The 14,042-nt window shown below is 29.0% G+C and overlaps 1 protein-coding gene across 2 annotated transcripts in view; it reads left to right on the forward strand.

The window, feature by feature from the left end:
* Positions 1-1,268: 1,268 nt before the first annotated feature.
* Positions 1,269-14,042, forward strand: part of LOC129951767 (protein eiger) — a 37,057-nt gene continuing 24,283 nt past the window's right edge. Inside the window, exon 1 of one of the 2 annotated variants that reach the window (XM_056064088.1) lies at positions 1,269-1,940. In XM_056064088.1, coding sequence (XP_055920063.1) covers positions 1,794-1,940 — 147 coding nt within the window. In that variant the 5' untranslated portion in view covers positions 1,269-1,793. The remainder of the gene's footprint in view (positions 1,941-14,042) is intronic. The other variant, XM_056064089.1, reaches the window with a different exon arrangement.

Genomic DNA, 14,042 nt, shown 5'->3' on the forward strand with positions numbered 1-14,042 from the left:
TGACCACAACAAAATAATGTACAGCTGAGGTCTTTTCTGCAATTCAGCGTCATGGAATTAAAGTAAGCATCACGCAAAAGACCGCTCATATGTATATGAACATATGTACATTTGTAGCTAGCTACCCCCTTTAATTGTGATTTTTGTATATGTGGGACTTATGTCTCGCGTTCTCGTTGAAATGTGGTTAGCCTCTAGAATTCACCGCGCAAAAATACCTGACTAACCAAGTTTTATTAATATTTTTGTATTTCTAATTCAATAGCTGTTTAAATTTTTCATTTGATACTCGAACATACATAATTCAATTGACTGGAAAAATTCTCAAAACCAAGACCAGCAATGAAAAAAACCCAAACTTGGAAACTCCACTGAATTGTAATTTCCCATCTGGAATACGTATGGAGTGGAATGTTAAAGCGAAATGCAAGAATGATGTTTTTGAAGATACCGCCGAAGCGAATGTCACTAAGTCACTCTTGATTCTCGGATTAAAACATAGTTAGGAGAGTACAGAGCAACGGAGGTAGTTTAAAAATGAATTAACTACAGTGATGATGGTTCACACGAATTTTAAATGTGACGTTTAAGAAACCTCCTCGTTATAACCTTGAACTCGAACTGCAAGGTCAATTACATGTCATGCATTAATATCGTACAATCTCAATCTTTGTTTTAATTGAAGAAGTTTTAAATTATCTTAATGGTACTAAGGCTACCTCCTTTTCCCTATAAACCCTGTGATTGCGAAGTCTATTTCAAGCACGAATTCGTGAATTTCAATAAGATACTTAGATTTTTTGTTTTAGTACATAATGATGAAGATGCGAGTAGATTGCAAAAGTAAACTCACATCTGTAAGATACAATAATATCTATCACATGCAGAATTTTATTTTGCACAACTTCTGCACCGTTTCTTCCACAAACTTAGATATTGCTGCGTTCCTCTTATTCCAACCATCACCCACCCTGAATTCAGCAGCGTTAGAGTTAAAGATCTCCAACTTCAAGACATGAATCCAAAGTTTTCAAGACAAAACCAGTGCCAGACCCAGAGGCGATATAAGAGAACGAGCGTCGACGACGCGATGAGAAGAAGAAAATCAAATTCAAAACATAAGAAAAGAATGCAAGAGAACAAAACAACACGCGAACATAGCGAAGCGATCCAAAATTTTCAGATTCAGATACAGATACAAAAAAAACAACACTTGAAAGATAGCAAGTTTTGTTTGCCGGTCGTCTCGTCGCTGCCGTTGACGCTGCCGTTGCCGCTGTTTGGTGTTTATTTGAGGATCGTTTTAGTTGTTCGCAGAACATTCTCCCGTCCGGACGTATCTCAAAAAGAAAGATAGGAATTCCCTACAGATTTCGGTTTGAAAAATAAAATAAAACATTTAATTTGTTATTTGATTATTGCTCTTCAAAACAATACAAAAAGTATCTCGGAAGTTGAAATCATTTAGATACCAGTATCTTTCTTTATTAAATAGTGTTTATAAAGTGATTCAAGTTCAAAATCTAAGCTCGTTAGATTTGATTTATTTTCCTGAACAAATTTTAGAAAAAAAGTATCTTTTTAATCCTCAAGGAAAAAAAAAATATATCTTTTATCTTATTTAATGTGAAAGATCAGTGATCGTGTTGTGTATTTGAAAAATGATATAAAATTGCTACCGTATTTATTTGTGAAAATATATATAAACTTCATAAGGAACCATCATCAGCAAAGACCAAGACCATAAGAATACCAAAAAAATATATATAATTGGGCGCAGTCGGGGTATCAAGATGACAGCTGAATCTTTGAAACCCTTCATATCTCTGCCATCATCGGCAGATAATTTTTCAACTAAGAAAAAATCCTCACATAGTTTTATCACAATCGGATTAAGTGCATCGTTTATGATTGTCACGATTGTTCTGCTTGGTTTCACGGTGAGTTTATTTTTCACTGCATTGTTGTACGTACCTACATATATTGTTGTTGTTTATTGAGACTATCTATTGTGAAGTAAAGTTATACAATCTTTTATTTGGTATTTTGTAGGTAATTAATGTTTGCATTTTATTATGTTGATTAACACTACCAGCACAATTAACGTTTTAAAGATAAGAAAGATAATTTATTTTTAAAAGATTTTGTATTTGAATTGTTGATGCAGGATTGTTTCTCAAGATGTGATAAGACCAACAGTAGTTACCATATACCTTTATTATTTTTTTTTTCACTTGCATTGAGTAAGCTTTATGATGTTTTTGATGACAAGATAAGAGCTATACGACCTCAACACTTGGATTTGGTATTTCTTATGATCTTCAACTGAAAGATCTGACTTAACTTTTTGATTACAAAAATACAATTTCTATCAGTCAACATTGATCATAGAGTGATGAGGAAGGAGGATTGACATTAAAAGATTTATTTGGCAAAAAAATTCAATAAGTTGCCAATTCTACTGATGATGATGAGATACTTCTCTAGATAATGTTTTATATTTTTTTTTAATTTGTTGTTGATTACAACATTTATGTACATATGTACCTACATAAAAATTCATTTTATATGTGAACATTTTTAAAATTAAAACCGTGGTTGAGTTCATTTTAGAGATGACCTAATGACCAAATTTAAAATTATACTCGTACTATCGGCGACAATTATTTATATTTGCAAAATTAATCATACTCAGGGTTTATTTTATAATGGGTAATGTTTTTTCTAATTTTTTTGATCATGAGAAAAAACCACCACAAAACATTGTTTTTTTTTTTATATAAAACAAAATATAAAAAATGTAAATCGGAATTTTGTTCAAAGAAGGGAATTCCAAGATGCGTTTTATTAAACTTTTTTTCGATCTATACTTTTATTTCAGGACAAATGAGTTTCGGTGGATGGATACCTCAATTTATTATGTCCTTTCTTAAAAGTACCCTAAATTAAATAGTGAAGCAAAAAGATTCAGAGGGTTGAGGGTGGTGAAAGGTTTTTTTTTTGCGAAATTTTTTAGAAACCAAGTCTTGCAATAGTAACCATCATCAAGCATTCGTAAAATATCGAACTTGAGAAATGACATTACGTTGGCAGAGAAATCAAAAAAGTGAGTCCCTTTATTCCGTCCGACGGTTTGTCTGTCCTGACCCCTACAACCTACAACATTGGGTCGATTGACTTCTAAATTAAAAATTAAGGTGTTGAGCTGATTTGCATTACGCGTTTGTTTTTTCATTTATTTTTTTAAGACTCAAAATAATTGTAGTCCTCATAAAAATTGTTGGTCAAAAATTAAATATTCCAAATTTTCAAAAATAAACGGATACATTTTTTTTTTAATTTTCGTTAAAAAATGTTTTCTTGATTTAGCTTATAAAAAGAAAATGTTTGTATTGTTCCAAAAGTTTAGCCTCCATAGAACCATCATTTTTTTTTTAAGTTTTCTGAAGAACACAAGCTTATTATTTCTCAATAATATTTGATGATCAAAAGTGTTATTCTTCTTATTTTTTAAATTCGCTATCGCTAAAATGGGTCATTGTTTTCTTATCAAAATTAAATGTTAAACGTATATTAATAAGTTTTAAATAACTGCATACCAAAATTCTTTTAAAAAGAGCACTCTAACGATTTTCGATTCAACTTTTTGAAAAATTAAAGTTTTGTTTAAGAAATCAAATGGCATTTAAATTTCTTAAAACAAACTTTTTCGCAGGAAAATTTTCAAATATTTAAATATAGGAAATATTTTTTAACAGACTCTTTTTCCTTTGATTTGTTAATGGATGATATTTTTGACGTTTTACGACGACGTTCAATCCAAATATCTTTCAAAATTGATAACGCTAGCGACTTCATTGAAATTTTATAACATACATTTCGATATCATACCGAATTTTTAAAAATTCGAAAAAGAATTCAAATAAACGTTTTTTGTACAAATCAAAAAAAAAACTGAAAAATATATTTGTCTGCATAAAAATTTTACTATTACCTTTTAATTGTATTCATCAAAGAATAACGTTTTTGATATCTGTCTTGAGAACAAAGAAAGATATTGACTTCAAACCTTTCTTATCTAAAACATATTGTTTTTATTAATATTTTTGTTTTATTTTTTAAAATATGAAATATATGTGGGTTTCATCCCACCCTATGAAATTAATTTGAAGTCAATATCTTCTATTATTCTGAAGATATTAATATTTAATTAAGATTTTTCTCAAAATTTTACCGAATGTTGAAAACCATATTTTTTATAAGATACAATTAGCCAATATATAAAATTTTTGAAAAGATATTAGATTTGAAAATCAGTGTTTAACAACTTTTAGAAATATTTTTGTAAGTTTTTTTTTTTTTTTGTAAAAAAACCTGTCATTTTTATTTTTCTCAAAATTTTCCCGAATATTGAAAACAATATTTTTTTATGAGATGTAATTGTTTTAGGCCATTTTCGATATTTTAGTCGAAAATCAATTTTTAACAACTTTTAATAATGTTTTTATTTAAAGTTTTTATTTTGTGTAAACAAAACTGTCAATTTGATGTTTGTCAAAATTTTACCAGGCTTCCCGAACATACGTTCACTCGCACGCACGGACATCTCTCTAAAAATCTTTTATTTAGACTCTAGACACCTTAAAACATTTTTAATTCGACAAATCGGGCCGATTAAAAAAACTTCCTGTGGGAAAATAAAAGCTTTGTTTTACATTTGGGAAATGTTTAAGAAAAGTTAAATACCGCTGAAAAAGTGAAAATAACTAAAAATTAATTTTTGACTCGAAAATCTTCAAAATTAAACCTGTGTTTATTTGTAAAGAGTAAATATTCTAAATATAAAATGTTTCATTGACAAAAATATTTCGTTTGACGTAATTGATATTTCTAAACATTTTTCCAATCAGCTGTCAGCAATTAAGAATTTTAAATATGCGTTACAGAAATTTAATTTCTCATGAAAACAATTACATTTAGAAATTCACAAAATTCATTCAAATAAAATAGCATAATCCCAATACCATTTCATTCATATATTTTTTTAGTTAAATAAATAGAAATCAATCAATAATTGAACTTTAACAAACAAACAAAATATATTTTGAATATTATAAATTGAAAATATCAAAACATTTATGCAACGATATGATGTTTATTGAAAAAGCAAACTTACATATAAATTGTTTTCATTTGGAATTTAAATGCAAACAATTATCTAAAATGTATTGCTTTATAAGTTAAAACTTATTGAACTTTTTGATTTGTCTAAACAAATTCAAAATTGATTGAAACGAAAATCAATTTATGGTATTGCTATCACAAGTTTCAGTATAATGTGTTTTTGAATTGAAATAAAATATTATTTATTGTTTTTTTTCATTTTTTATTTTTTATATTTATATTTATTTTATTATCAAACATGTAAGAAGGTATACCGGCTTACATTGATGATTTTTCAATGCAGTTTTGAAGTATGTACAGTTTCATTTTTAGTAATTTTTAGTTGTCAGTCGACAGCTTCAAAAGGAAAAACAGTTTCTAAATGAACATAATTTTTCTTACGAATTCACTTGGAGAAATTGTCCTACAAAAGCCAGTAAGCTTGATGTTCTTTTAACTTCCAATGTACTTCAAAATGTCATTTCATTCAAAATGATTTTCATTGAATTAATTACTCATTTTTGAAAACTGAAAAAAAAACTTAAAAACAGTTAAGTTAAGAATTATGATCTTATTCTGTAGTGCTCAGCTTTTATTAAATATTCAAAGCCAGATTAAAGCAATTAATCGGTTACACTTCAGCTGTACGTGATTAAAACAAATTAATTTGGATTTAACTTTTACACTTTAATTACGAGTAATGTATGTACATAATGCAAAATAAATACAAATTGGTATAAGTAAATAGATGATTATATTGATTAAACGTTGTTTTCATAAATACTACACTAACTTAATGAGATTGATTTAATTTGCACTTTATACTAATTGGAAGCTGTTAAGAATGTTACAAATTATTTAAATGTAATAAGATTTCTAACTAATAAATAAATTACACATACACTTGTCATCCTAAGAACCTACCATCCAAGTCAAACCAGACAAAATGTAGCCAGTTTAAACCAGGGTCTGGTTCTGATGACAGGCTCATAGTTAATTACTTCTGACTACTTATTTTTATTTTGTCGAAAAGCAGAACCTATAAATCTGTAAACAGAGCTTTACGCTAATGATTTATTAGATTTCTTTTGAGGAATTTTTTTGTAATTTAACTTATCTAGTTTATCAAATTTGTTTTCTTCGAAAAATGTTTAAGTTATTACTAACAAGTTTTTTAGGTTACCCAATTATTTTTGAATATGTTTTTCAAAGTTCAAAGGATCCAGTTTTACATCAATATCTTGAAATTAGATCTGGAAACTTAATATATATGTTGACAAATCGAACAAAATTATTATTTAAATTATTACTATATGGAAGCAGTAAAAATGTAAAAGTTGAAGTTACATGATAGGTGAACATTTGTTTGAATAGAGATTTTCTTATTTCGTATTAATTAGTTTGTTGGGCTCATGTTTTATTGAAATTTGGATTCTTTTTTTTAAATAGAACAAAAATATTCATGTATTGTCATCAATAGGAAATCTAGTTTATTACTAAAATATTTTATGAAAAAAGCTCAAAAGTAAAGAGCATAGAATTCATCTAATATTCAAATTTAAAGACAGAACAATTTATTCTATGTTTTTTTTCCGATCGTTGATTTCTTTTAATTGAATGTAGTGGTTTATTTTTATATTTGATGGATTGCTTTCGTTTTCTTAATTCAATTTGTGGGTAAACTTATTAAAAAATGAAAGAAGTTTTATTCATGAAAAGTTGTAATCGTTAAAATTTGTTTAATTGTTTTTTCCTGAACTAAAACTGTTTCTTGTTATTAGCCTACAAAAAAGGGCGAAATTCATATATTGTGATTACTCGTCATTTTATAGTGTAATCTCTGAATGCTATTGTTTTTTTTTTTATTATTAGAAATTTCAAAACGCAATTTTGATATTTTTATTTATTTTGATAAAAATAAAAAACATTGAAAGGTAAAGGTAATAATAACAAAATTTGTAAATGTTTATTTTACCTTAAACTAAATTTTTTCAAGATTTTTTAGTCTCCACGTACAATTGTTCCTACAATTTGTTGATGGATAAATAAAGGGTGGGCCAAGTTAAGTTTCTTTTTAAAAATTAAATATCTATTGCAATTTCTAAAAAAAATTACAATCGTCTATCAATTTGTGTTTCTAAAAACTTTAACAAAATATTCATAACAATATTTTGTATGAGGTAAAATAATATCATCATTTTTTTTTTTTGTTCTTTTTGAATGTTTTCATATTTTGTCAGTTGAAAATTGGTAATAATATTCTGCACATAACGAAATGGTTTGACCTTAAAATCTGTTGTTGTTAACGAGATCTTAAGTCGAAAACCATAGTTTTTACCAATCTTAGTAGCATTTCTTGAAAATTTATATTTCTTATATAAACAAATACAGATTGGATTTTCTAAGAACAATTTCTTACGGTAACAAAACAAAATTAAGCGTAGAATGAAATCATTTTAAAATCAATACTGTCATTTATTCACGAGATATCAAGAATCGAATATTAATTTTTGCCAATTTTAAGTAATATTTATTGTTAATTTTTATTTTTATAAAGAAGTGTTTATACAAATTTTAGAGAATATTGAAAACAATAGTTTCCATAAGATAAAATTAGTTTCAAGTCAATATTTATAAATTCTGAAAAGATATTTGCGTTGAAAAGCAATTTTTACGAAGTTAAGATAATGTTTTTTAGACGTTTTTATTTTGTCTTCGATTTTTCTAAACTTTTTACCATATGGAAAAACGTTATTCTTAGATACAGGGAATAATTTTGTTCACAAAATATTCGAGTTGACAACATGTTTTTTGTCAGTTTTTTGATTTATAAAAATATTTAAACGTTTATAGAATTTATAATAAATGAGTATTACCTTATAAATTATTATATAATTTAAATTATTTTTTTGAAATTGTTATATTAAACAAAATAACACCCACCCAATTTGGATGAACGTCCTTTCTGCATCTTTTGATGATATTATTTATAAAAAGTACTCATTGGAAGTCAATATTTCTACTGGTTCTTGAGATGTAGTCGACAAAAATGTATCCCAAACGTACGGGCGAACAGATTCTTTTCAAAAACCTTCGTTTTAAATTCTAGGACCCTTGAAATGTCGGGAAATGTCAAAGTTTTCAATTCGATAAATCAGACCGATTACTATGAGTTCATATGGGTAGTTAATAAATTTAACAAAATTAAATTTCATCCACATGTATAGGGTGTTACACAATGAGCTTTCATGTTATTATTTAGCCAGCTGTCATCATTTGACAGTTGAAAATTTGAAACTACGCCATTACTAAAAATGGAAAGATACACACTTAAACAATGCATTCGAATTTTTAAAGGCATGTTAAAAACTTGCTTAATATTTACCTGTGAATTGGTCATGGTGCTTAACCTTTTACTTTAAACCCCTATATTCAAACTTGATAAGACAAAACCATTCCAATTTATTAAACAACACAAAATCGTTTAAGTACGAGTAGTTGCTTCAGTTGTCTTTGCAATAGCGCATTCCATCACTTCAATTTCCTTACACCTTTTTGCTCTTGTTATTATGGCCTTAGGTGCTTAAATCGTTTTAATATGGATGGCATATCTTCGGTTCTTTGAAAGAAAAACGTAAAATGAAGCTCCAAGACTGCTGATTGTGGTATTTGTTGCTTTGCAAAAAATGTAGTTTAAAAACCATATTCTCGTTTGACCGTGCTTTCCTATGGTAGAGGCACTAGCAAATCAGTCTTATGGCTGAATCACAAGCACGCTTCAGCTTTGGCTTCAACCTACGTTTACGAGTTCAGCCATAGGAATTCAATGCATGCTATCACAAAGGAACTTCGACCTCACGTTTAGTTTGACAATCGTAAGGAAAAGAACGTAATGTAACGTAATGTGACTTCAAACGGAAGCTCTAGTTCAATTATCTGAACATTTGCTTTGTCTGACAGCTCAACAGCTGTAAAAAAATGTCAACAAAAAAAAATATTTGCTCTTTGGAGGGATGCAATAATAGAAATGACATTTAAAGCAACCTCGAAGCAGGCCCAACGTAACGCAGACGAAGCCGAAGCTGAAGCTAAAGCTTCAGCCATTAAGAACTTTTTGCACAAACTTAAGCTCAGCAGCTGCTGTGGAGACCAACAAAACAGCACTCAGCAAGCACTTATTTTGGAAAAAAAATTCACTATTTTCCAACTTTCGGCGAATGTACTCTAGTTCTAATTTTGTCTTAAAATATATGTAAATACAAAAATACAAACAATCAAGCCCATTATTCAACTTTAAATAGTTATTATTATTGTTTGAAGAAAAACGAACAAATTCCGAAAATCCCTATTTAATAATCATCAAAATCTCTAAAGGTATGTTCTATTTTCCCACAGATAAATTACAAATCAAATAAGAAAAATCTCTCGATCGATTTGTAATGTTTATTTGTATAAAGCTTGTTGCAACAAAAATTTATTAGCTGTCATACTAAACCTACTCCAGCTTCAGGTTGTTTTTCCAAATGTCACGAAAACTACTTTTCAACTTACTTCCTACATAAAAACGAAATCGAGTGAACAAAAACATAATATAAATCAATAGTTCAGTTCGTCTTCCATTCAATAAACTGTAAACATTTTCCGGATGTGAAAAAGCCTCAATGACTTCCTATACCTACAGTATGTACATTATAGCCTCTAACGTATTCTAGGCAAGACACTTCAGTACAGACAGACGTATAAATACATTTAACAGAAGATACATTCAAAGAAAAAATGCTTTCAATATTAATTTCCAATTGAATAGTAAACAATTTCCAACTGAGCATCCGAGAGAACTGTGAAACTGAGTGCGTCTAGCGTCTAGCAAAGCAATCCTGCAAGGGAACATCGAAGCTTGTGTATTCTGTTGATAAAATTTAATTTGATTACACTCTGGCCCGAAGGGCCCTCATGAAAGGGGCCCTCACTTCTTCGGTTGCTATATGAATAAAGATCTTTTACAGTCGCCATCGCCATATCACATCATCAACTGGAGAGCACCTTTTTATAAATAATGGCACTCTCGCTTATTAATTTCAATGTCTGAGACTTGATTTTCTTTTCCTACTTCGACCCTCTTTTTTGTTTTGTTTAAATAGGTACCTATAGATGTACAGAACGATGCGGAATGTCATTCTAAATGAACACAAAGTAATGCAGAAATATAAGGGCATCGGTCACTGTTTGGGTTGGTATGTAACATTAAAGTAACATAGCAAGTCAGATTATAGGGTAAAGTTGGGTAAGAGATGAGAATGCCAAAAAAATATCAAATAGCTTTTTCAATTTTCTTCTTCTTCATCTTGTTTCCCGAAAGAATAGAAGACGTTTGACAGTCGCAATTACTAAGGTGAAGTGTCTCTTCTTCCTAAATTTATATGAAGTACCTAGAATTATGCACTACAGCGCTAATTGGATCTCAGGCTAGGTTGCCTTGAGATCGCCATTTCTACCTAGAATTATTTTTTTCTAATAATATTTGTTGCAATATATCGGGTGCTTCATCGTAAGGTTTAATTTTCAATAGTCTTATTTTGACAGAACAAGTGGGATTAATATCAAACTGATTTGTCATTTTTGTTTAATGTGGTTTGGTAAATAATCATGGGCTCTTGAAAAACCCAATTAAAATCTGACGTGTTATCGTAAATTTTTGTTGAAAAATGAAACACATTTCTGTCTCAAAAATATTAGATTCATTGTTGTTTGTTTTTTTTTTTTTTTAAAACTTATCAAATCAGAATATTACTGTCAGAGGTTACTGTTATAGCGCCACGTTCTTGATTTAACAACGCCCTTATTGAGAAATAATTTTGTAAGGTCTCTGAACTTCAGTAATGACACAGCTAAGATTGAAGCTTTTAAATCAAAATGACTCGTATTATTAGGGAGATCCAAGTGGCTATGCTTAAATGGATTACCTTTATACCTTGATAAATTATGAAATTTTGTAAAATAGCTTGAGTATAATTCGTATAGTTTTGCAATAAGGTAAAACAACTTAAGTAGGGAATGATTCTTCTTATGTATCCATTTATTTGATCGCTTAATAGGCAGAAATTCTTTCGAAAATATAAATTCTAAAAAACATTAATAAATGTTTTAAATACTTCACTAATAAGCATTTAATTTTACTATTTACTACTTTCTTAAACAAAGATTGCATTTTAAAATTCCATTTTATGAAAAACAATAAAATATGTATAATTTGTTTTTAAGTTGAAATAAAAATTTTTAAAATTAAAGCTGAATGAATTAAGAGCTAAGGAAAAGGGGTCCGTTCGTAAGTTATGATCTTACTTTATGTAAATCTTTGCTTGCAACAGATGACGATATATTTGTTGACACTAATTTGTTTTAAAACAAATACTACAGCTTATGTCTATTTTCTTATAACTAAACAACTTAATCAGGTCAGCTTGCAAAAACAAAATGTTGTTTTTATTTAGTTTTACAACTAATTATAAACAAATTACAATGACGTACAGGTAACTCAAAGAAAAATTTAATGTTAAGCAACATTGAAAACCAGAATAAGAGATACGTAGGATTTAAATGTTCTTATCTCTATCTTTTGTTTGAACGATTGCCATAATAATTTTTAAGTTTTATTCTAAAAGGTAGTAGATCTACAAAATTTTTAGCACCATAAAATAATTTAAAATATGTATTTACAAAAAAAAATTAAAGTTAAGTCAACAGTTCATTGGAAAAACACACTATTAAATAAATTTGCAACCATAAGTTAAAATAAGTTGAGTTTTAAAATGACTTCATATTTCCTTGTATGTTGGACACTACTCTACGAACACATCCATAGAGCCTCAAGAAAGTATCAAACGCATCAACGTAAAGTCAAAAAATAAAAAACTCGATACTCTATTGATTTCAATAATCGATCTCTATCTGAAGCAGCATTTCACACTACGTTGGATGTTGTATTTGTTACTTATATACATTTTGATGGTACATGATATGGCTTTTTCCAAAAAAAAATTCCTAATGTATTGCAAAATTTAAATCTCAAATGGCATTTATTTCATTCACTGACTTTCAAAAAACAGTGTTCCAAAATACACTGAGTTCCAAAAAAATTTGTGCAGTCATACTTAATGATGTGTTTTTTATATTATTAGTCGCATACCAACCCTCACGACACAATGGTTAAAGTATCTCACAGACTTTAATCCCTGTAGGCTGGCGTTTAATTGAGAGTGATCTGGTCGTATACCAACCCTCACGACACAGCACGAGCGAATGGATTTTGCTTGCCTTCACCAAGATTTAACCGAGGCCGACAAGGGTAAAGTTCTTTTCGCTGATAAGTCTAAGCTCACCAAATGGACGTAAAAGAGTGTGGAGAAGATCAGATGGGATATACAATTCGACAACAAGTTGCCCAGCGGTAAAATTTCTAGTAAGGTTGCGTCATGGTGTAGGCAGGAATTTCCGTGCACGGAATAACTGGGCTGTGTTATGTCTTATGTGCATAGTGGAATGATCCAATTATTTCATCACCAACATTTTGGAAAAATATGTGGTTCTTTTTTATTTTACCATTTTTTGGTTAAAATTTCTTGCTGATTCAAGACCAGGTGCATTACGGACTACTTGGAAGAAGTAGAAATCGATGTGAATGCTTGGCCTGCCATGATGCAGGACATGGATCCCATCAAACGTATTTGGGATCTGCTGAAAAAAATTATTAGGAAGCGCCGGCCGTTATAAGGAAGCGCCGGCCGTGCTCTTCCCGAGACACTAAGTGGGCTAAGTCTGGTCAGATTGAATAGTGGGATAATTCAGACGACGCTATCGTAAGAAACCTTTTGAAGCTATGCCGAGGAAAATTTAAGTTTTGATAGATGTTATGGAAGGCACTACTCAGTGAACAAAAACTCATTTATTTTTTGTTTTATTTAAAAGTTTTGCCTATTTGTTTATTTTGTACATAAATTATTAATATTAAATGAGTTTTTTTCATACTCAGTGTACATTGTTGAATATTTTGCTTTTATACTGAAAAAGTATAATATGTTATGCAGTAAGGATTGAAGATCCAACCACAACCTGTAATACAATTTTATTTCAAGAATTTTCAAATATCTCAAATAAGAAAAATTAGTTATTGTTTAATCTAGCCAATGTTACCCGCTTCTCTCCTACATACATCGAATAGGGTGACAATGACTTGTTGGACTTAACGCCTCATTAGGAGTTTAGTTTTGTTTGAATCTTTAGGCATGGCGTCCCTCTACAAAAGATGACTTTGTAACACACTTAATAAGTAATTAGCTATGCGACTGAGTGCTGATGCAATTAAAATTCCATTCATGATTTTATTTTATTTTCCCTTTCTGGTGCTGCAAACAATAAAATTTATTTTAAGAAAAATGGAAAACATTTTCTTATCACAAGTCTGTAAATAAAGAACAGCTAGGGATGCTGGGTGTTTGATAAAAATAAATGCATTCAAGAAAAGATACTTGATGTTATGTCTCGCCCTCTTATCTATCTTAACACGATATACTTGTACTTAACCTACCTACCTATATTACATATTTGTTTGATATTAAATTAATTACTTTATAATGTGATTTCTACTATATGTAGATACAAAGATAACAAGATCTAAATTTGACAATAAACAGAGAAAAGTTTATGAATTTTTGTAATCTAAACGAACATAAATCATACTAATTTAGGCAAAAAACAATTCTATTGCTTAAGATTTATACAATATTTATTCTTAAATCTGTGGTATATATAAATAAATATGTAGGTAATACAAATATCATAAATAATATGATTTGTTTATATTTATATGCATAGTTTAGTTT

Source organism: Eupeodes corollae, chromosome 3, assembly GCF_945859685.1.
Source record: "Eupeodes corollae chromosome 3, idEupCoro1.1, whole genome shotgun sequence".
Taxonomy (NCBI): Eukaryota; Metazoa; Arthropoda; class Insecta; order Diptera; family Syrphidae; genus Eupeodes; species Eupeodes corollae.